Source organism: Pieris napi, chromosome 1 (assembly GCF_905475465.1).
Source record: "Pieris napi chromosome 1, ilPieNapi1.2, whole genome shotgun sequence".
Lineage (NCBI taxonomy): Eukaryota > Metazoa > Arthropoda > Insecta > Lepidoptera > Pieridae > Pieris > Pieris napi.
Genome location: NC_062234.1, coordinates 6,064,289 through 6,085,839, shown reverse-complemented (window position 1 = coordinate 6,085,839; position 21,551 = coordinate 6,064,289). Strand labels below are relative to the sequence as shown.

At 32.1% G+C, this 21,551-nt stretch overlaps 1 protein-coding gene and 1 non-coding gene across 2 annotated transcripts; both read left to right on the top strand.

The window, feature by feature from the left end:
* The first annotated feature begins 1,574 nt into the window (after positions 1-1,574).
* On the top strand, positions 1,575-19,149 carry LOC125050620 (ubiquitin-protein ligase E3C). Its single transcript, XM_047650579.1, has 20 exons — positions 1,575-2,037; positions 2,137-2,340; positions 2,411-2,530; positions 2,686-2,812; positions 2,896-3,049; positions 3,838-4,061; positions 4,251-4,635; positions 4,927-5,192; positions 5,894-6,111; positions 7,402-7,600; positions 8,715-8,829; positions 9,610-9,728; positions 10,839-10,950; positions 12,287-12,419; positions 13,101-13,313; positions 13,914-14,008; positions 15,453-15,613; positions 16,478-16,608; positions 17,596-17,763; positions 18,902-19,149. The coding sequence occupies exons 1-19, from the start codon at positions 1,912-1,914 to the stop codon at positions 17,761-17,763; spliced, it is 3,270 nt and encodes a 1,089-aa protein (XP_047506535.1). The 5' UTR covers positions 1,575-1,911; the 3' UTR covers positions 18,902-19,149.
* A 584-nt stretch (positions 19,150-19,733) lies between these two features.
* LOC125055434 lies at positions 19,734-19,852 on the top strand. The gene has a single exon (XR_007117888.1). It is a non-coding gene; the product is annotated as a 5S ribosomal RNA (ribosomal RNA).
* The last annotated feature ends 1,699 nt before the right edge of the window (positions 19,853-21,551 follow it).

Below are 21,551 nucleotides of genomic sequence, written 5' to 3'. Positions count from 1 at the left end.
ATAATAAATAATAAATAATAAATAATAAATAATAAATAATAAATAATAAATAATAAATAATAAATAATAAATAATAAATAATAAATAATAAATAATAAATAATAAATAATAAATAATAAATAATAAATAATAAATAATAAATAATAAATAATAAATAATAAATAATAAATAATAAATAATAAATAATAAATAATAAATAATAAATAATAAATAATAAATAATAAATAATAAATAATAAATAATAAATAATAAATAATAAATAATAAATAATAAATAATAAATAATAAATAATAAATAATAAATAATAAATAATAAATAATAAATAATAAATAATAAATAATAAATAATAAATAATAAATAATAAATAATAAATAATAAATAATAAATAATAAATAATAAATAATAAATAATAAATAATAAATAATAAATAATAAATAATAAATAATAAATAATAAATAATAAATAATAAATAATAAATAATAAATAATAAATAATAAATAATAAATAATAAATAATAAATAATAAATAATAAATAATAAATAATAAATAATAAATAATAAATAATAAATAATAAATAATAAATAATAAATAATAAATAATAAATAATAAATAATAAATAATAAATAATAAATAATAAATAATAAATAATAAATAATAAATAATAAATAATAAATAATAAATAATAAATAATAAATAATAAATAATAAATAATAAATAATAAATAATAAATAATAAATAATAAATAATAAATAATAAATAATAAATAATAAATAATAAATAATAAATAATAAATAATAAATAATAAATAATAAATAATAAATAATAAATAATAAATAATAAATAATAAATAATAAATAATAAATAATAAATAATAAGTAATAAATAATAAATAATAAATAATAAATAATAAATAATAAATAATAAATAATAAATAATAAATAATAAATAATAAATAATAAATAATAAATAATAAATAATAAATAATAAATAATAAATAATAAATAATAAATAATAAATAATAATATTCATTATATTAAATTATCTAGCACAGTCTATCGGTTTTTTTTATTTACCGCTAGGTTAAGGCTAGATGAATAAGTTAAAATTCTTATTATCTCAAAAATTATTGAAATTCATTTGATTTCATAATCATAACAATGATGACCAGCACAGAACATATTATCATTGTGACGAAAATAATATTTTTATTTGGAACTCCACAATATTCCGGAGAAACAAATATAATGATAACGCAGAGTGTAGTAACATGACAACATTTCTGTCGTGCAATTCTTAATACTTTCAAGTAGTAGTAGTATACACTTTCTTTTATTAGTTTATAGTTTCAATACTTGCTAGAGGGATATTTTTGCCTGAATATAGTAGATTTGTTGCTAGGATGGGAATACCGTTTGTAAAATTCAAAGATCTTCGATTTTCGCCAGAATTTAAAGCATAGCCTAAAAATTCAACAATTTAACGTTACACGAGTTGTCATATATTATTTACTTTGATTGAAAGTAGACTGCATTTGTCACTTATGCCAATAATCACAAATTCTATGTGACTGATGACTCTTATCTTTTGACTTTTGAGCTAAACATGAAAATTTGAGTTTTGGTGTGCCAAAAAAATAATAATCACTGTGTATTGTGTAAAATATGAATCTTGCGGTTTTATTTGGACTTATCTTTAAAGATTCTTTATAAAAATTAATATTATTTATTAGATTTTATAAACCACCGTGTTGATGCGCCTTATCCTTTCTAAAAAAAATTGCATGTAAACACAATGGACTAAAGATTTTAAACGAATTACCCAATTTTTTCCTAAGCGCTTTAAGTGTTTTCTCAAAAACTGCTAGCAGTTTTCACTGTGTAGTTAATTGTTTTATTACTAAGAAGTTCGGTTATGTATTCATTCGAGGGAGATTTTAGACGGAAGCCCAAGCAGAACCTAGCTGGAGCTAGTGCACAGAGTAAGACTGATAGAGACGGTCTCATACACCAGTCGCAATTACAGAGACAAAAACGAGAGGTAAATTATTTATAGGCACTATAATCTAAATGTATGGAGTATTTAATATAATAATGTTTTACGGTTTGCTGGCTGTTATTTTCTATTTATTTATTACAGGAACACAGAAAAAGACTTAATAGTACAATTAAAATCCAAGCTTATGTGCGAAGTTATCTAACAAGAAAACGTTGTAAACAAATCGAAAGACAGAGTTTTGATAATCTTTTTTCTCAAGTAGCTAATCTTGACCAATCCATGCAGTCAGTCCTTGTTGCTAAATTATTATTTTTTTATGATGACAAAATCGATAGCAAAAGATTGGTATGTATGTTAAAGCACTTATTGATTAATATTATCTATTGTAATAATATTAACTGTATGTATCTTTTAGGTTTCTATGTCTCAAATTTTGTTAAAACAATGGCAAAATATATTCATTAGTGATACTTCCTCAATACAATTAAGGCGATTATTGGAATTGCATTTAAGGTTGTTAAGAATGGATTCAGAGGTTGGTAAAATAAAATACATTATATTAGATAATAATTGTTGGGTCTTGTAAATATATTATGAATTTGACCCAAGTTGGATAAGTTTGCAATTCTATAAATTCCCCAAAATAGCATAGAAGCAGAGAAAGTCAACTTTTATGATAATGTATTTTAGGTACCATTGGCTGTGCCCCTTCGAATGTTTGAAGTATTTACCTCTGTGAACTCAGTTAGTACAATGATGAGCCAAGAAAATGCCATGAATGTAGTTGGGCGCATGTTTCTCTTTCTTGTTAAAAGAGGTAATGATATTAAATTCTTAAATTTTTTTTCTCCAGACATAATACAGTTTGAATCCTTTTAAAATGAATTTACATATTTACAGGATACTTCATGGAGCTCTGTCACCTTATATGTAGGAAAACACCACCTCTCTATGGTCCTTCAGCAAATCCACCAACACCACTTTGTGGAGCATTATATGATTTGATACAAAGGCCCTTATGTCTGACAAGTAGAGTAACCTTACCTGAATATAAGTAAGTTTTTAAAATTTACATTCACTAATACTTAATGCAATAATTTAAATCTATTCTATTTTTTGTGAGTGCTAACCATTGATATACAAAAGTTGCACACTCAACGTCTAAAAAACGTCCTCAAAAATGAGCGCAACATTCTAAATTGTGCACTCATTTCAAATAGTCTCGCGTCTAATAAGTGGAGTCGATGTTATTTATTTGTGTTTTTTTTAAATAAATAAATTTATGTACTTTTGAACTTTTTTGTTTGTAGTTTTTGACAAATATATTTACGCTATATAAAGTGTAGGTCAGGAGGTAGCCAATTTAACATTTTTTTTAATTTAAAGAAAAAACTTTTTAACCGGATTAAAGTTATGTATTATTATAAATTTACAACTATTTAACATCCAACACCTTTTGTCTTCAGTCACCGTGTAAAGCACCCGAAAAGTCGGATAAATTTAAAATTATGTTAAATAGTTGTAAATAAAAAAGTCATGTTCGTCTCCACTCAATACCTTGTCCTACCGACCACGGTCGGTCGTAAAATTTTATTGCTTTAAGTACGTATACACTGCGTTGTAATAACAACTTTAAGCAATTCGCGTAAGGTTGATTTTGCAATAATATATGCTTGTAACATATACTGTTATAGACATACTGTTATAGAAAGGGACAGAAATAGTGTTTCGGGACACTTTCGAGCGTTACTTTTATTCGAGACTGTGCATCTTGGGTTTTTTGTATATCAATGGTGCTAACTATATTTTTATCTATATTCTCATTTTTGGTTTCAATTTCAGTGATTTAATTATGACAGAATTTGCGTCAGCGTTTTTATGCAATCCTTATCCGGAACCTGTGGAAATGTTTATAATACCTGCTCTGGCCAATGACGTCAACAGGCGTTTTCCATTTGTTGCTCTTATAGAATGCTTGCAAGACGAGTCAAAATATACCAATAGTCGACTCTGTAATGACTCTTGGCTTTTACATTCCGTTCTTATGCTTGAACCACCTGGATTTGGTGAGTGTTTTGATTTCTTAAAAAACTAATAGTAGACAATGCTTATTACCTTATTTACATAAACCCTTATAATATATAAACTTCTATACACAAAAGAGGTGGAGAAAACAAGGCCAGTAATTGTCCAACAATAGAGGCAAGATAAAGCTGAATACACCAATAAATTTTATTAATAATATTTTTTTCCAGTTAACGAGGTCCGTAAAATAGATCATACAAGGCTGCCACTCAATCGGATTGTACTCAATTATTTAAGAATACTCGCGAAATTAACAGTAAATGCATGCAATAAACAAATAAAGTATGAATATGAAGACTCCTTGTATAGTCAAGAAACCGCAGCTGATAATGACGATGATGATAGTGACAGTGAAAGTGAACCAAATCCTACTTCAGTTAGGGAACAAACTCTATTGACAAAATGTGTTGAGACCTTAAATGAGCCTGAACGCTGTGTGATGAGTACATGTGGACAGATAGTGGAAACTGATTTGAGTGACGATTTCATAGATTATGTCTCACAAATTTGTCACAATTTACTATTGAGTCATCGAATGGCGTTGCATAAGTACAGGTAAAAAGATACTTCTGATTTACTTAAACTTAAAAAACAGTGTGAAATACAAATCATTACAAATTGAAGCTAGCTATTGCAGCTTCGGTAAGCTTGGACTCCGTATTCTGTTAATCTATTTGCGCATTCATTATATTGCGTAGTAATGGCTGTTGTTTGGCCGGTATAGCGTGGAGTGGGAAAACGAATGCCAAATCTCTTTAATATAATCAAAATTATTGTATATATGATAAAAATTTATGTTTTTATCTACAAACATAGAATTAAAATATTAACATATTTCTGTTTCAGATTATTATACACACTTGCATTTAAACCTCTATTTCTCCGCGGTCTGTGGCATTGGCTAACTAATATGTCTCATAAGTCAACTTTTGGGACAAATACCCCATTAATATCAGCTCTATCTCGGGGCATGGGGGCAGACGCATCAGTTATGGGAGTACATAGGCTGTTGGCGCCTTTAGCTGTTTTCTGTGCTTTGTTCACTTTGTTGATAGGGACATTGCATGACACGGAATTCTTTAGAGATACGGATAGTGATGAAAAAATATCAGGTAATACATATTTCAATGTTGAAATGATATTTTTTAAGTTCTTTAAAAAATTAAAAAAAGGGTGCGTGTACTTATGTACGCGCGTAAGAAGTTATATATCTTTGGCTTTCGTAATTTTTTTTTAAATATTAAATAATTAATATTTAACTTTAATAATTTAATAATATTTAATATTTAGTATATTATTCAATTATTAATTAATATTAATAATAATAATAATTATTATTTATTATTTTATTATATTATTCATTCAATTTAATAACTAGGTATGTTTCATAACCTTTTAACTAAGTAACAATAGGTCTTTGTGAAAAAGCATTGGTAAATTTCTTTGAAAAAATAATTAAAACTCTTTTATTTGTTTAAAAGGTAATTATGGTCATTCAAAATTCTTGGCATAGCTGCTAACTTCACGCATATTCTATTTATTTTTACTTGTAGATTGTCTTATTCCCATCTCGCTGGCGCACGCTCGGCGCCCGGCTGGTTTAAAAAGAATTCGTTAGTGGGCAACTTTATTCTGATAATTTTGTGTCACGGTGCGCGCGCATCGTAAAATTTCACTCTCATCAATTCATCTCACTACAGAATATACAAATAATTATAATGAAATAAATAAATGAAAGTATATAAGCAACTGCCACTTTTAATCAATGAACAGAACAAAAGATTACACTTCTGTAACAAGTGATTTCTTCCAGTGCCAAATATATCGAATACCACTGGGCGTGTACACGCATTTGATTTCTCGGAGCTAAGTGGCCTATGTCGTACTCTGAAACAAGTATGTCTCGGGCTTGTTGAGTTAGTTTACCCCGAATCTCGACCATCTATAGTGGGTCAGTATAAGGATGCTGTAGGAGCCCTGACTGACGCCCCAGCTAAGAATTTGACACCGGCATGGACGCATTTGTTTAAGGTAAATAATTTAAAGAAAAAACTTTTTAACCGGATTAAAGTTATGTATTATTTATTATAAATTTACAATTATTGAACATAATTTTAAATTTATCCGACGTTTCGCGTGCTTTACAGCGTGCGTGGTCACAGTGACTGAAGACAAAAGGTGTTGAATGTCAAAAAGTATCACAGCTGTAGAGAAAGTTGCATTATCTGTATTTATTTCCCCGGAGTTGGTATCGACTAAAAGATGTAGGGTTTTGGCAAAAATGGCTCACGGTGTCCTCTATTTTCGCGGATTGTTTTTCTTGAGATTTTAATTTGGTTCAAATTAAAATAATTGTAAATTTATAATAATACATAACTTTAATCCGGTTAAAAAGTTTTTTCTTTAAATGTGTAAAGGTTATGTCAATCAAAGACAATACTACATATAAAGTATAAGGCATTGATATACAAAAAACCCAAGATGCACACTCAACGTCTAAAAAACGTCCTCAAAAAATGAGCGCAACATCCTAAATTGTGCGCTCATTTGAAATAGTCTCGCGTCTTATAATTGGAATCGATGTTATTTATTTGTGTTTTTTTTTATAAATAAATTTATGTACTTTTGAACTTTTTTGTGTGTAGTATTAGACAAATATATTTAGGCTATATAAAGTGTGGGTCAGGAAGTAGCCAATTTAACACTTTTTTTTAATTTAAAGAAAAAACTTTTTAACCGGATTAAAGTTATGTATTATTATAAATTTACAACTATTTAACATCCAACACCTTTTGTCTTCCGTCACCGTGACCACGCACGCTGTAAAGCACCCGAAAAGTCGGATAAATTTAAAATTATGTTAAATAGTTGTAAATAAAAAGGTCATGTTCGACTCCACTCAATACCTTGTCCTACCGACCACGGTCGGTCGTAAAATTTTATTGCTTTAAGAACGTATACACTGCGTTGTAATAACAACTTTAAGCAATTCGCGTAAGGTTGATTTTGCAATAATATATGCTTGTAACATATACTGTTATAGACATACTGTTATAGAAAGGGACAGAAACAGTGTTTCGGGACACTTTCGAGTGTTACTTTTATTCGAGACTGTGCATCTTGGGTTTTTTGTATATCAATGGTATAAGGTAAATAATTTTTAGGATTCTCTACAAATTTCAAAATATTAAACAGCGTTCTGAAATAGAGACTACTGATTTTAGAAGACTGATTCCTTCCTTCCTGTGTTTATAAAGTCACTAAACGCTAAAAAATATCAGAATTCAAGTATTTGCATAATTTAAGTTGTTCTTCCATTAGGTGTGTACGCAACTTTTACGTGCGTTGTACGCTCGTGACAGTCGTTTGCAATTTACGGGGGGCGTGTCTTGGGCTTCTCCTGGGGCCGTGGGTGTGCCTCCAGTTCCTGCAGATGGAACTGCAGCATCTCTAGCTGTGAGGGGCAGACACAGACGAACTTACAGGGCTCATTTGGCACATCTTGCGCCTATGGAACAAGGTGAGCGTTAGAAAAGAAGAAACTTATTAGTAAACTAAATGTTTTGTAACATTTAATCTGAGAAAAATGGTTGTGTTGTCTTAAACTAGTTGCATCAGTGGACAACCTAGGTTGATTATATATGTCACCGTAAAATTGTAAACAGTTAGATTGTAATATATCTCGCGAGATTGTAAACTGTCGAAAGATTGTGAACCTCAACGAACTGCTTACAATTTAAGGTATTATTATTCGGTAGTTATATGAAATTGTTGGGAAGTAAAATTAATCTGTAATTGACCAAAGAAGTTTGAATGATAACTAAGTAAGTGTAGTACAATCTACCGAATAATAATACGTTAAATTGTCAGCAGTACGCTGAGGTTCACAATCTTTCGACAGTTTATAATCTCGCGAGATAGATTACAATATAACGGTGTTTACAATTTTACGTTAACATATATATCAACTAGCAGCCTCGGCCAAGCGTTGCTGTGGCTAAGGTTTTTGTTATATTACATAGTAGTAGACTATTCAAGGGAAACGGTAGGAGAACCCCAGTCATGGAGACCACCATGCTTTTTTGGTGGTTATGCTATTAAATTGTAGCTTATGTGAAACGTTAATACTTTCAACACAGCGCCATCTGTTAGAATTGTGACTGTCAAATAATAAATAAATAATTTGCAATAAAATAATATTGCTGGTATAAATTAAGATGTTAGTTATCCTAACTTTTAAGTTAGATCAAACTGCACACGGTGTGCAAATTTGATTGAAATCGGTTAAGTAGTTTAGGAGTCCATAGCGGTCAAACAACGTGACGCGTAATTTATATATATTAAGATTATTTTTTACTTGGACAAGGAGCGGTGTTACAAATTTCCTCAACATCTAGGCCCGCTTTTTGCCTGAAGAAATGTAGCATATTTTAACACCATTTATTCTTAAAAACTAAATCACTCTAATTGTATTCTTTAAACTGAGGTAGTATTTCTATCTAATTGTGTTTACGCTGTGGTGACAAACGACATAAATACTTTAGCTAAAACGACGTAATTTCACATGAATAAGAGGGTAAATTTAAAACAAATGAATAGTTATTTTGCTTTAATGTCTTTGCATTTTATTTCAGAAGAGGGGCCTCCGCTAACAATAAAGGAATTGAGAACTGTAACAATACTGAGAGAGATACCGTTCGTTGTGCCATTTTCGACTCGGGTTCTTATCTTTCAAGGCTTATTATTTAGGTAAATTCTTAATGTATTATCTAATTTCTATAAAAAGTATAATCTGTGGGAAATTTCATTATGTGGTGATCAAGTAAGAAACATCCACACAGCATTCAAAAAAGTAGTAGGATAAATGTGTCCAATCTTTTTGTGAGTCCTAAGTTCATAATCAGGGCAAGATAGATTATGTCTAAATACCAGCTGACCCGACGAACTGCGTTCCGCCTAGCAGTCAATGAATGTCAAATGTAATGTATGATTTTATGAAAATAATTCAATGAATACAAAATAAATATTAAGTTCACTACTTTATTTAGATAATAAAAACAAAACTAAGACAAAAAATAATCGTGTGAACGTACGCATAAATATTTGACAACCATTACATTTAAATTTTTAAAATCTATAATACGCCATTACCCAAATTTTGTGGATATATATTCTTTGTTTTATGGTTAGTATCTATCGTATCGAATTATCATAAAAGTTTAAGAGTTACGAAACCCATGAACATTTTCTATTTCAATATATTTTTACTTTAATAGTTATTCTATTCGAAACGGTGATAAATACAACAAATCAAAATCCACAATAATCGGACCATCCGTTGTCGAGTTATATAACTGTGTTTGAAGAATCACGACTTTGTTTCATATATTAACATGTAAATTGTGTTTGAATTATCACTTTAAAATAATTATCACTACCGCTGCTAAATGGCACGTGGCGTATCTTGAAATCCTACCTAGTAATAAATTATAATAATTTAGTCAATGAATTGAAACTAATTGTTTTTAGGGAGAAATCTGAGCATTGGTATGAAATGACAAATTTTAATGAGGGCCCTTCAATAAACATTAGTGTGCGACGAACGCACCTCTACGAAGACGCATTTGATAAACTCAGACCCGAAAATGGTAAGTCACTTTTTAACTCTGAAACGGAATCTGAGATTCATACTATTTGTGTATGTCACCGTAAAATTGTAAACACCGTTAGATTGTAATCTATCTGGCGAGATTATAAACTGTCGAAAGATTGTGAAGCTCAACGAACTGCTTACAATTTAACGTATTATTATTCGGTAGTTATATGAAATTGTTGGGAAGTAAAATTAATCTGTAATTGACCAAAGAAGTTTGAATGATAACTAAGTTAGTGTAGTACAATCTACCGAATAATAATACGTTAAATTGTAAGCAGTAAGCTGAGGTTCACTATCTTTCGACAGTTTATAATCTCGCGAGATAGATTACAATCTAACGGTGTTTACAATTTTACGTTAACATGTATATGAAATCTATGGATTTATCTCGGTAATATAGTATGTGAATCAATTGTAAACATCTATCGCCCGACAAGATCTCACAATAATTGTAACTGTTCGCTGTCTGTTGTATCGGCACATACACTTTAGACTTCTTAGAGTTGATAATTTTTGCTTGTAATCCGCTTTAATTATTGTGTTATTAGAATATTTACAGAGGCCACAAAAATATTTTATCTTAACTTTGACAGCTTTTGTTTTTTTTTTTTGATTGGACAATTCACACCAATTGACCTAGTCCCATGCTAAGCTGGTGAAGCTTGTGTTATGGGTACTAGGCAACAGATACATACATATAATAGATAGATAGACATATAAATACATATTTAAACACCCAAGACCTAAGCACAACACCAAATGCCCATTACATCGATGTTTGTCTCAGCCGGGGATCGAGACCAGGACCCATGGATTCGCAGTCAGGGGTACTAACCACTAGACCAATGAGTCGACAGCTTTTGTTTTCTACTCTATTTGCTTTAAAAAATATAAAAAAAGAGCAGTGTGTTCACTGGCTGGCTTCAGCGTACGACTCATCCCTGAGATCGTAGGTTTGAACCCCAGCTAGACGTTCTATGTACCCATTTAACATTCGCTCGTAAAGTGAAGGAAAAAATCGTAAGGAAACCGGAACTTTAGACCCACTTTTTAGTCAGATTAAAGAAGTCTTAAAGATTTATTATTGTATACATATCTTCAGAGCCGAACTTGAAACTTAAACTGCGAGTACAACTAATCAATCAAGCCGGTGCAGAGGAACCAGGGGTCGATGGGGGAGGACTTTTTAGGGAATTTTTGTCAGAACTTCTAAAGTGAGTTTTAAATATTTATCTTAAATACACTTAGGCCTACAACGCACTAGCGGCTGGCCGCGATGCGGTGTGCCGCTGCGGCCGGCCGCGGTATATACGGTCTGCCGTAGCGGCATGCCGTATTCCGGCTAATCGTCCCTATTGCGGTCTGCCGCAATCGTCACTCGTCAGTGCTTCTTGAAATATTGCACATGATGGACGTTGAAGAAGTTGCGGCAGTTATTTATTTATATAATCGTAGAAAATATCATCAAAAAAACTCTGCGTAGTGTCTAGCGCAAGGAACAAGCGATGATTGAGGCGGGTAGGACCCGGTATGTGCGGCTAACCGCGCCGAGTGCGTGGAGGGGACGCGGCGCGCCGCATCATTGAACCAGTGCGGCTCGCCGCAGCTCCAGATCAACCGGAGCGGTTGACGGTTGTCCAAATGAGTCCAAATGAGTGCGTTGTTATCGTGCGGTTTCATGTAATAATCGATGTGCGGCCTACCGCAGCGGCACACCGCATTGCGGCCACTAGTGCGTTGTAGGCCCTTACACTTGGAATCTACTTTTCTTCTAAAACGAAGAAAGAGAAACAAAAGTACAGTACCAGGCCATTTATAAGTCGCATCGTGCTTTAGAAAGAGATACTCGGCTAGCTTCGGCTTCGTATAGCGCCGTCTCTGTCTCCTAATAGATACCGGACTGTTAGTGTTTCGTGTCACAGAGACAACTCTACAAAGCCAGTATCTCTTTCTAAAGCACGATGCAACTTATAAATGGCCTGGTACTGTACTTTTATTTCTCTTTCTTCGTTTTAGAAGAGAAGAAGTTTCCAAGTGTAATTTTAAATGTAGAGTTAACTAAGAAAGCATAGTAACATAAGATTTTAAAGGAAATTAAGAACTTTTGTCCGTGTCTTAGTTAAGAAAGACCAATCTAATCTTCTTTTATGACTTGATTGCAAGTTGCCTTTTTAAAGATTTTTTATTGGTTTTGATGGATATGTACAACCCGTGCGCGATAAGTTGGGACCTGAGCGCGGTGACGTCACAGTGGCGAGTTTGTACCGTCCGCAAAAAAGCGAACACAACGATCAGCCGCTGCGGCTTCGTCCTTGTTTTTTTTGCTGCTTTTTATCTAATCTTTATTTTTTTCACAATATTTGAATAAGCCAGAACGAGACTAAAAATCCTAGTAAAAAACTTGCGATGCGAACGGTACAATACGGGTGCCATCGGGGAAGTGCAGGGGAAGCAGGCGGGGCATTCCTAGAAGGTCCCAACTTATCGCGCACGAGTTATAGTACATATAATAGCCACAATGTATAGAACTAAATTAAACAATATTTTCAGGTCGGCTTTTGACCCAAACAGAGGTCTATTTAGGCTAACCAAGGATAACATGTTGTATCCGAACCCCGGAGTTCATTTATTGTATGATGACTTTCCTGTCCACTACTATTTTATTGGGAGGATGCTAGGAAAGGTAAAATACCACAGATTCTAGTTAACTGTCAAATTGACATGATTGGATTGACCACTTGACAGATGAGAGAGTTTCCACTGATTCTGTTTCTAGAAAATTTATTAGCCTGTCATGTCACGTTTATTATTCGAGTGAGAGGAACATCACATAGTTCTTTTATTCATAAAAAAAGGGTGGGTGTACTTATGTACGCGCGTAAGAAGTTATACTTCTTTGGCATTATTAAAAATAGTTTTTGATTGCATGCAAATAATTAATGACAATTAAATAATCAAAGACTGGAAAAGGAGTCATTATAGTCAATAAAGTTCAGTTTACATTTGAAAAATTAAACAAATATTTATTATTATTCTCTTACATTAAGTGTAACATAAATTCTATTATTATTCGAATGTTGTTTTTAAATTATCCAATGCCGTAGCATCTTCCGTGGGCAACTTCATCCTGTTAATTTTGTGTCACGGTGCGCGCGCATCGTATCATCACTCTCATAAATTGTTCATAACGCGCCTAAAGAAGTATAACTTCAAAAATCTTCTTTAACTAACATTTCCTGCTCAATTTAATATTAGTTATACCTGCATCCGCATAAATAGATTAATTAATAGAATCGGGAATTAACTTTGAATTTCCCAAAGCGTTTGTTAAAGGTTATACCCAGAAATTTCCATGTGTTTGCAGGCGCTATACGAGAATCTTTTGGTAGAATTGCCGCTGGCGGAGTTTTTCTTAGCGAAATTGTGCTCTTCCCGTGAGCCCGACGTACACGCGCTTGCGTCTCTAGATCCAGGTCTCTATCGAGGTCTGTTGCTGCTCAAATCACACAGCTGGGAGGATGTACCAGATTTAGGATTGGACTTTACCGTTGTCAGTGATGAGCTGGGAGAACAAAGGGTTAGTATAGTGGACTTCTAGAATAGTTATTCTTAAAAGGCCGGCAATGCACTCACGAGCCCTCTGGCATTGATTGTCCATGGGCGGTGGTATCACTTAACATCAGATGAACCTCCTGCCCGTTTGCCCCCCGTTCTATATTTAAAAAAAAAATTCAATATCTGTTTCATTTCTTTTTATTGGCAAAAGCACTTAATTTGCGAAGCCCAAACTTATTGTTTCAACTGAAATCGAACCCACAATCCCGGGCTATTAATAAATCTTGTGCCCTTGTAGCTCGAATGCGATCCAACAAACTAATTTACGTACACAGAGTAAATCTATCGACTTAAGGTCCTTCAACAAAAAGGCGTACCAATTCTTAAAAGGCCGGTGACGCACTTGCGGGTCTTGGCAATGTCAATGGCGGCTATATCACTTAACATCAGATGAGCCTCCTACCTCCCTGCTTGCCCCCGTTTTATAAATTATTCATATTTCTATGCGTATTTAGAAAACCGACTTGTGGCCATAGTTGAGATTAGCTTAAAGCTTAATAAGTTTGACCTAATTAGCGATGTTAATTATAATTTTACTTTAAAGTATTAATTATACTTTCAGATAGAAGAATTGAAGCCGGGAGGTGCTAATATTGCCGTGACAGCGGAAAATAGAATAGAATACATTCATCTGGTTGCCGATTTCAAATTAAATAGGTAGTGTATAGTAGAAATTGTCAAATATTAAACGTACTAGCATTGTTAAAAGAACTTAATTTGAAGCATAATTTTATTTGAATTTACTACTACTAAACTTATTTTATAAATATTTATTATTAATTAAATTAAAACATGGCTTGGAGAAACCTCGGGAAAGAACATAAGAAAACGTAAAATGGATATGCTCACTATGGCCTCCTGTCTCGCGCTAGAGCCGTCATTGGCTGTCCAAATGTCGCAATCGTTAGAAAATTTATTATTAATTTACTTATTTAAAAAGTAATATATCAATAAGTATATTTAGAGATTTTGAAAAACTTTGCAATTTAAAATATTTTTTTTATTCATTCTGCTATTCTCTTATACAACTTTGTTATATTTATATAAAATAGACCAGATTTTTAGGATAATTAATTTGGTATTAATTTACTTCTTCCAAAATGGTAAAATACGAAATTAAGCGAAAAAACTGGCCTTATGTATAACAAAAGAAAAGAAAGCTAGGATGGGAAGTGGGAACCTTCCCTCTTTAGTGGAATTTTAATTTGGTCACATGTTACTAGTATGGATTTTCGTTTTAAATATAAATATACTAATAATAATATAATTACAAGAATCAGTATCAAATAAAACGAGTGAATGCTATCCTAAATAAACACTACCAAGAAACTGACTTTAATTTGTTCAAATAATGCACCACTAGATGGCGCTGACGGACTTATAAAACGCGCTATCGTTGTTATTTTTAAAAAGTGTGGAAAATCCAAAAGTGCACGCCTAATAGCGGTCATTCACATTTAAAAAAATAATAATAATAAATCATTCGTTTACTTTTATTATTTTTTTTATTTTTACTTCTTACTACTTACTTAATATAATAAAAAAATATATAGTGGCGCCATAACTCTAAGGCGAGGAAGAAATATACTAAAATGCGTATTTTAGTTTTTTTTTTAATTATAATTAAACGACAATACTTAGAACGCTAATATTAACTAGGAATTAGCCCAGGGTATAACTTTATATAATAAGAAAAAAAGTATTCTGGTACGATAAATTTTTCGACCAATTTCTCTGCCACATAAACACAGACTGACGGACGTCTAAGAATGATTGATTTTAATGTTATAATTTACTATGTTAAACAAAATAATTGTTCATAAAAAATACCATATGTGCTTGATAGATTATTTAACTCGATTTTAGTGCACTCATATTATCCTGTAAGTGTTATATTAGTGAGAAAAAAGTCATTCAAGTTTCGAAAGACTGGGTTTTTTGACATGTCGAGAGTAGAGCACTGCCTCCGCTCCGCTAATGAGGCGTGCAATAGCGGAAACTACAAAGACTATAGTAAGCGTCACTTCCGTCAGAAAAAATCTGAGTTACTCCCTAAAGAAGTTTTACTTCAAAAAATATTTATTTGTATAATTATTTTCAGACAAATCCGTGCGCAGTGTAACGCATTCAAACGAGGCTTAATGTCAGTGATTAACTCTGAGTGGTTGAGAATGTTTTCGTGTCGAGAACTTCAATTATTAATATCTGGGGCTGAAGTGCCAATCGACCTGCACGATTTAAAGCAATATACACAATATGGAGGTACATGTTTCAATTATTTATTTGTATGTATTGTAGCTTCTTTTAATTTAAAGAATTTTTTCCACATTTGGCTGTGATTAAAGTATTTCAGAATATGTAATTTCGATACGACCTGTTTTTATAATCCACAGATATATTGACTACTATATGTTAAATTTCGAATCTAACCGAATTTATTACAATATACAGATATGACAGATAATAGTTGACTGTCAACTTGATATTATGTAATCAATCAGAAAATCAAATTAAACTCATTTGTGAACATTGTTAAGCTTATTATATATTCATTTATTTTAATAATTAAAAGCAGTGTGTTGCAAATAAAAGCAGTCAAATCAAATACATAAATATTCTAATGAGTATCGAAATTGCCATAAAATTAAAATAAAAAAATCCTTTATTCGAAATTATATAATTTAAGTTGCATTAAGTTTTATTTGATTTAATACTAGTACACGACATCTTCCTGGAGTGAAACCTCCTCCAAATTCTTCTACTTGTCTCTCAGCTTCGCTACTATTTTCCAATCTTCCCAGTTCTCTTTTATTTCATCTTCCTATATTTCTGGTTCATTCTCTTTTTCTTCCCATTCCAAGGAAGGCTCTTTTTGTGTTGACATATTAACATCTATTGCCGCGTATGTGGAAATTTCTAATTTGTTAAAAACAAGTGTATATATTTTTCAGCACCATTAATTCGGCACCATTGGCACATTAAAATATTTATCTTTCTATCACCTAATAGAGAAAAAATCCTCTTACGAAAGTAGTAATTCAACTTCAACTTCATTTTTTTTTTTATTAATTACTACTACTAAGATATTTTCATTTGCTTTTATTTTATTGGAAATTACGATTATAGGTGGTTTCTCTGAGACACATCCGACTATACAACACTTCTGGAAGGTAGTGGAGAGGTTTACGGACGACCAACGCCGACAACTACTCAAATTTGTTACCAGTTGTTCCAGACCACCCTTATTGGGGTTCAAGGTTTGAATTTTATTTTACAAGAATACGATAAATTGCAAAAGTAAATACGTATACTATAATGGTTATTTATAAAATATAAGAATATTAGCAGACTCGGCCTAGCGTTGCTGTGGCTAAGGTTTTTGTTATATTACATAGTACATAGTAAACTATTCAAAGGAAACGGCAGGAAAACAACAGTCATGGGATCACTTATGCGAAACGTTGGTACTTTCAACATAGCGAAATTAGAGTTGTGCCTGTCAAATAATAAACAAATAATTTGCTATAAAATAATATTACGTGAATCCTATCTTTTAAGTTAGTTCAAACTGCACACGGTATGCAAATTTGATTGAAATCGGTTAAGTAGTTTAGGAGTCCATAGCGGACAAACAATGTGACACGTAATTTATATATATTAAGATTATATAATAGTTGATTTTCAAACGACTTCGACTACCTCTTTTATTGTGATTTTATCTGCAATTCAAATATTTGTTCCAAGTGCGCCTGTACAGTATAATTTTTATTCGCAATTCGTCATTTTATTTTTTTTATGGCTCTGGCACGGTTTGTGCATTAACCAGCGAAAGTATGAGATTTTATAAATTCGTGCTTTTTGCCTTAGAAATTCGACCATGTCCTTCATGTACGCGCATCATCACGCACAACCCTCCCAAAGGCCGAGAACAAATTTAAATTAAATTAAAACTTGCCCTCGAACCGGGAATCGAACCCGGTACCCCTCACCTAGCTGCCACTTAATAAGACCGCTAGGCTATGAGGCCCCCCGTCATTCTGTTTAATCACGGATGATTGTCGGACTATAAAGTCAATATAACAATGTTGTCAACATAAAAAAAAGGTATTTTAATACTGCAGCGACCTTAAATCCCACCACAATACTCTTTTCGCACAGATTATTATAGATTTTCACAGATATATGTATATGTTATATAATCTGTGCGGAAAGAGTAAGTTCTACCAAAGGCGTTTGAATTTTAGGACTTACAACCACCGTTCTGCATACAATCAGCTGGTTCCTCGGACCGGCTCCCTTCCTCATCGACTTGTATGAACCTCCTAAAAATACCGGAAACAAACTCTGAAGAGGTTTTAGCTGAAAAGCTTCTATATGCGATACAAGCTGGCGCCGGATTTGAATTAAGTTAGGTTAGTGTTTTGCTCAATATTTTTTTAATAATGTTTAAAATTATTAATATGACAGATGGAATTAACTTTTGTTCAACAACAATTAATAAATGAAACAATTTTAAGTTCTCTAATTTATACTCCACTGTGATTTTAAATGTGATTTTAGTGACTAAACATTTTTATTTATTTAAAATGTTTATTATTCTTAGATGAAGGACATAAATTGGTTCTGAAATAATTACGAAAGTGAAATGTGCTATATAGAATTGTATTAGAGTGAAGAGGACACATAATAATTACTTGCCTTTGTTTAGCATTTTTTGTTGTTTGACTTCAGTCGTTGAAGCTAAATAATTTATGGTGATATTTCAACAAATAATTATTACTTCTGTTTAATTACTTATTTCCGTACCTTGTTAATAACTTGTGTTGATGTTCTAAAATGTATAAAGGTTCATAATTAAATTATTTTATTTATTTTCTACCATGTGCAGCAATATTAAATCTATAACATCCTAACGTATTGAAACTGGTGTCTATGGTCAATCTTGACTTGCACTGTCATAAATGACAATTTATCTACAAGATAGTACTTTGACAGTTCTTGACGCTTTGCTTGAAATTGAATGCCATTTAAGATTATGGGCTTCAGAAAGTGCTTATGCTCTGATTTTTCATTCCGTAGAATTCTGGCATTTCATAAATTTTGCTACAAAAAGGTAAATCTTAATATTTACTTACTCAATTACTTAATACAAAAATAACAAATATTTCAATATCACGTACAATATATCGAATTAACTTTAATTACTCTATTTTATTCTTTAGCTGGCATCACTGCTTACTAATTCCAGGTTTAGTAAACCTTTAAAAATTTTTTATCTTTACTTGTTCGTTTTTACTGTTTGTGATGAAAATAAATTATTATCAGTCGCCGTAAAACTACTTTTAATCTGGAGCACCGCACTTAATAAAATGGAGATACATACATTCATTATGAAATTAAAAAATGTGCCCGGCCAAAAAGGTTTGTAATCTCTGACATGTCAAAAAATAATATCTGTCAGAATTCTACGGAATAAAAAGTATAGAAGACAATAGTTCCATTCTATTTTGTATATTTAGTTCCCGCTAACATATATTGTTTTTCTTACAGGTCGCAGTCAACGTTATTTAATTTCCTTGTTGATGTAGATACATAGATTTTACAAACTTTTATCTCGATGTGATAGTGGGCCGGTGCGACGGTTTAAATTATGGAACAAATTAGTTATTCTTCATTGTTTACTGTGAAAGTTCGGAATGAATTTGGGAGTCTTATGTATTTATTTTAAATAATTGGTGTCAAAGTGTTTATTTATATTTTAGCTCATGTAAATAAATACAAGATATTTAAGATGATTATTTGGAGTTTTTTTTAACCTTTTAATTTTTTTTATATAATGGGCAAACGGCCTTTTTATAGAAGGACTTCAGTAGCCACATAGTGGTAGTGCGCGGACAAAAACTGCCTCAAAAGCGCTCAGCTGTGGAACGACGGACGTCGAGGCTATATCAACTTATAATAATTATATCGTATAAAGTCGCCATGTTTGTTTATAATACTATAATTGTTTTTTTTTGGAATGAAGTTCCTTATCGCGTGTTGCGAAAGGAGGCTAGACGGAAAAAATGAAGACGAAAAGTTGTAACGACACTTTTTTCCTATTGTAATACACCGGTTCTCGTCCCATCACCGAAGTTAAGCAACGTCGGGCGAGGTCAGTACTTGGATGGATGACCGCCTGGGAACACCTTATGATGTTGTTTTTTTTTCGTAGCGATAAGAAATGAAAATTATTTTTGGAATCACTTTACTAAATTAGTCATGTTGGAATGAAGTTATCGCGCGGTACGAAAGGGGGCTAGAAGGAATAATTTGAAGGCCAAAAGTTGTAACGACACTTTTTGCTGTAGTTGTTCTATTTAATATTTTGGACAAAGCTATCGCCAACGTCCATACCACGTTGAATACACCGGTTCTCGTCCGATCACCGAAGTTAAGCAACGTCGGGCGAGGTCAGTACTTGGATGGGTGACCGCCTGGGAACACCTCGTGATGTTGGCCTTTTTTTCGTAGCGATAAGAAATGAAAATTATTTTTGGAATCACTTTACTAAATTAGTCGCAGTAAACGTACACCAGAATCCCTGTACAATAATAATTGCGGGGTCCCTAGTTTCCTTGCAAAATACAATACCTTTAAAAAATATTCATTATAATAAATAAAAAATAATGTTTCAGGAAAATGTCATGAAATTCTGCGAATTCAAAAATTTGTGAACTAATATCACAACGAGAACAACTTATACAAGGAGATGAACCAGAGATGACACCGAATTAAAACATTTGAACCACGAAATACGAAATATGCTTATTAATTGTGCCACTTAATTTATATTTAGGTTATTTTACTATTTCATCGCTGCGTAGCACAACATCATACTTCTTCCTCTTTTAGATTCCTGGTCTCTTAAAACTTTAATAGACGATTAAATATAAGATTGATGTCGAGCACATCTATCATACTGTTATGATACCAATTAACATATAAATTTATCGAAAGGAAAAGGTTCCATCCGGGTGTCCCTTGACACCTCTCAAGTTTTTTTTTATAGGAGCGCATCGTGCAATCAGTCTTATGACTCAGCAGATGAGTTGTAGGTTGATTTGCGGGTGGAGATATTCCTCATTAGGAATATCTACCATAATAATATTAGCTCAGTCAATGCTGCTGAGCTCCAGGGTTCTTCGTCTTTTGAGACGGTTTATATACTCCGGTAGGGTGAGTTGAACAGCTAGGTGGTTAGGACGATTTTTAGCCTAGTCTTGTACTTCTGAGCGTATACTTTTATTTCCTCCTTGACTGTAGGTATGCCCAGGTGTACATGTACTTCGGCGTTTCTTATGAACCAAGGCGAGTTGCTTATTTGTTTATGTCGGTACGGTATATGTGTTGCAGTCAAGCCATTGGTGATGTGTATATTAAAGTAGTCTTACCGTAATAAAATAATTTTACCGTACGAAAGAACTATCATCATCAACAATGTTCGGTTGACCGTCACTTTAAACAGTAACCCGAATGTAACAGCTGACTATTTAATACCATGGGGGATGCATTAACATGCCTAATTTAAATGTGTACAAATTTTGTAAAAGGCGTACCATTTGGCGGAAGTCATTAATAATTCGCTTTGCATAGGCTTATTGATTTCAATGCAAACGCCACTCGGCGCCATTTTTGCCAAGCTTGCAATAAATCAGTGCTGATGACTGCGTTCGCGCTGCGATGGTGTTGTAACGGGAATTGCCCAGCATAAGATGATTCTACCATTTTAAGAGATGACTTATCGGCCTAATACGCAATACTACAGGGCATAGATAAACAATGCCAATATTTTTATTTCACTTTTTATCATCGACGAAAAATAATAATATGGAGCGAGCTCGATGAGTTTGTGGCATTATAGCTAACAGGTAATTTGATTAAGATGACAAAAATGGGTTCATGCCATTAAACCATATCATTTTTTCATTTGTAAAATTTTTCATAACTGCTTTCTAATATTCTAGCATGTAAGCATGATAATAATGTTTAAATTGTAACCTCCCAAGGGATGTGATGTGTTCTCGTTCCAACAGGCGCTCAATCATCACAGAGCAAATAACAAGGAATTAAAAAAAAATTGACAGGTCATCTAAACAGGGGAAAATGTTTTATTGCATCTAATATGTTCGAATGTCGTTCTCAATAAAGGTGAGCTGCA

Excerpts from the sequence above, each read along its gene's own strand:
- LOC125050620 (XM_047650579.1), top strand. The coding sequence starts at position 1,912 with ATGTATTCATTCGAGGGAGATTTTAGACGGAAGCCCAAGCAGAACCTA. Across the intron at positions 3,050-3,837 it reads GTAACCTTACCTGAATATAA|TGATTTAATTATGACAGAAT; the intron begins GTAAGTTTTTAA and ends TTTCAATTTCAG. Across the intron at positions 10,951-12,286 it reads TTTTTGTCAGAACTTCTAAA|GTCGGCTTTTGACCCAAACA; the intron begins GTGAGTTTTAAA and ends CAATATTTTCAG.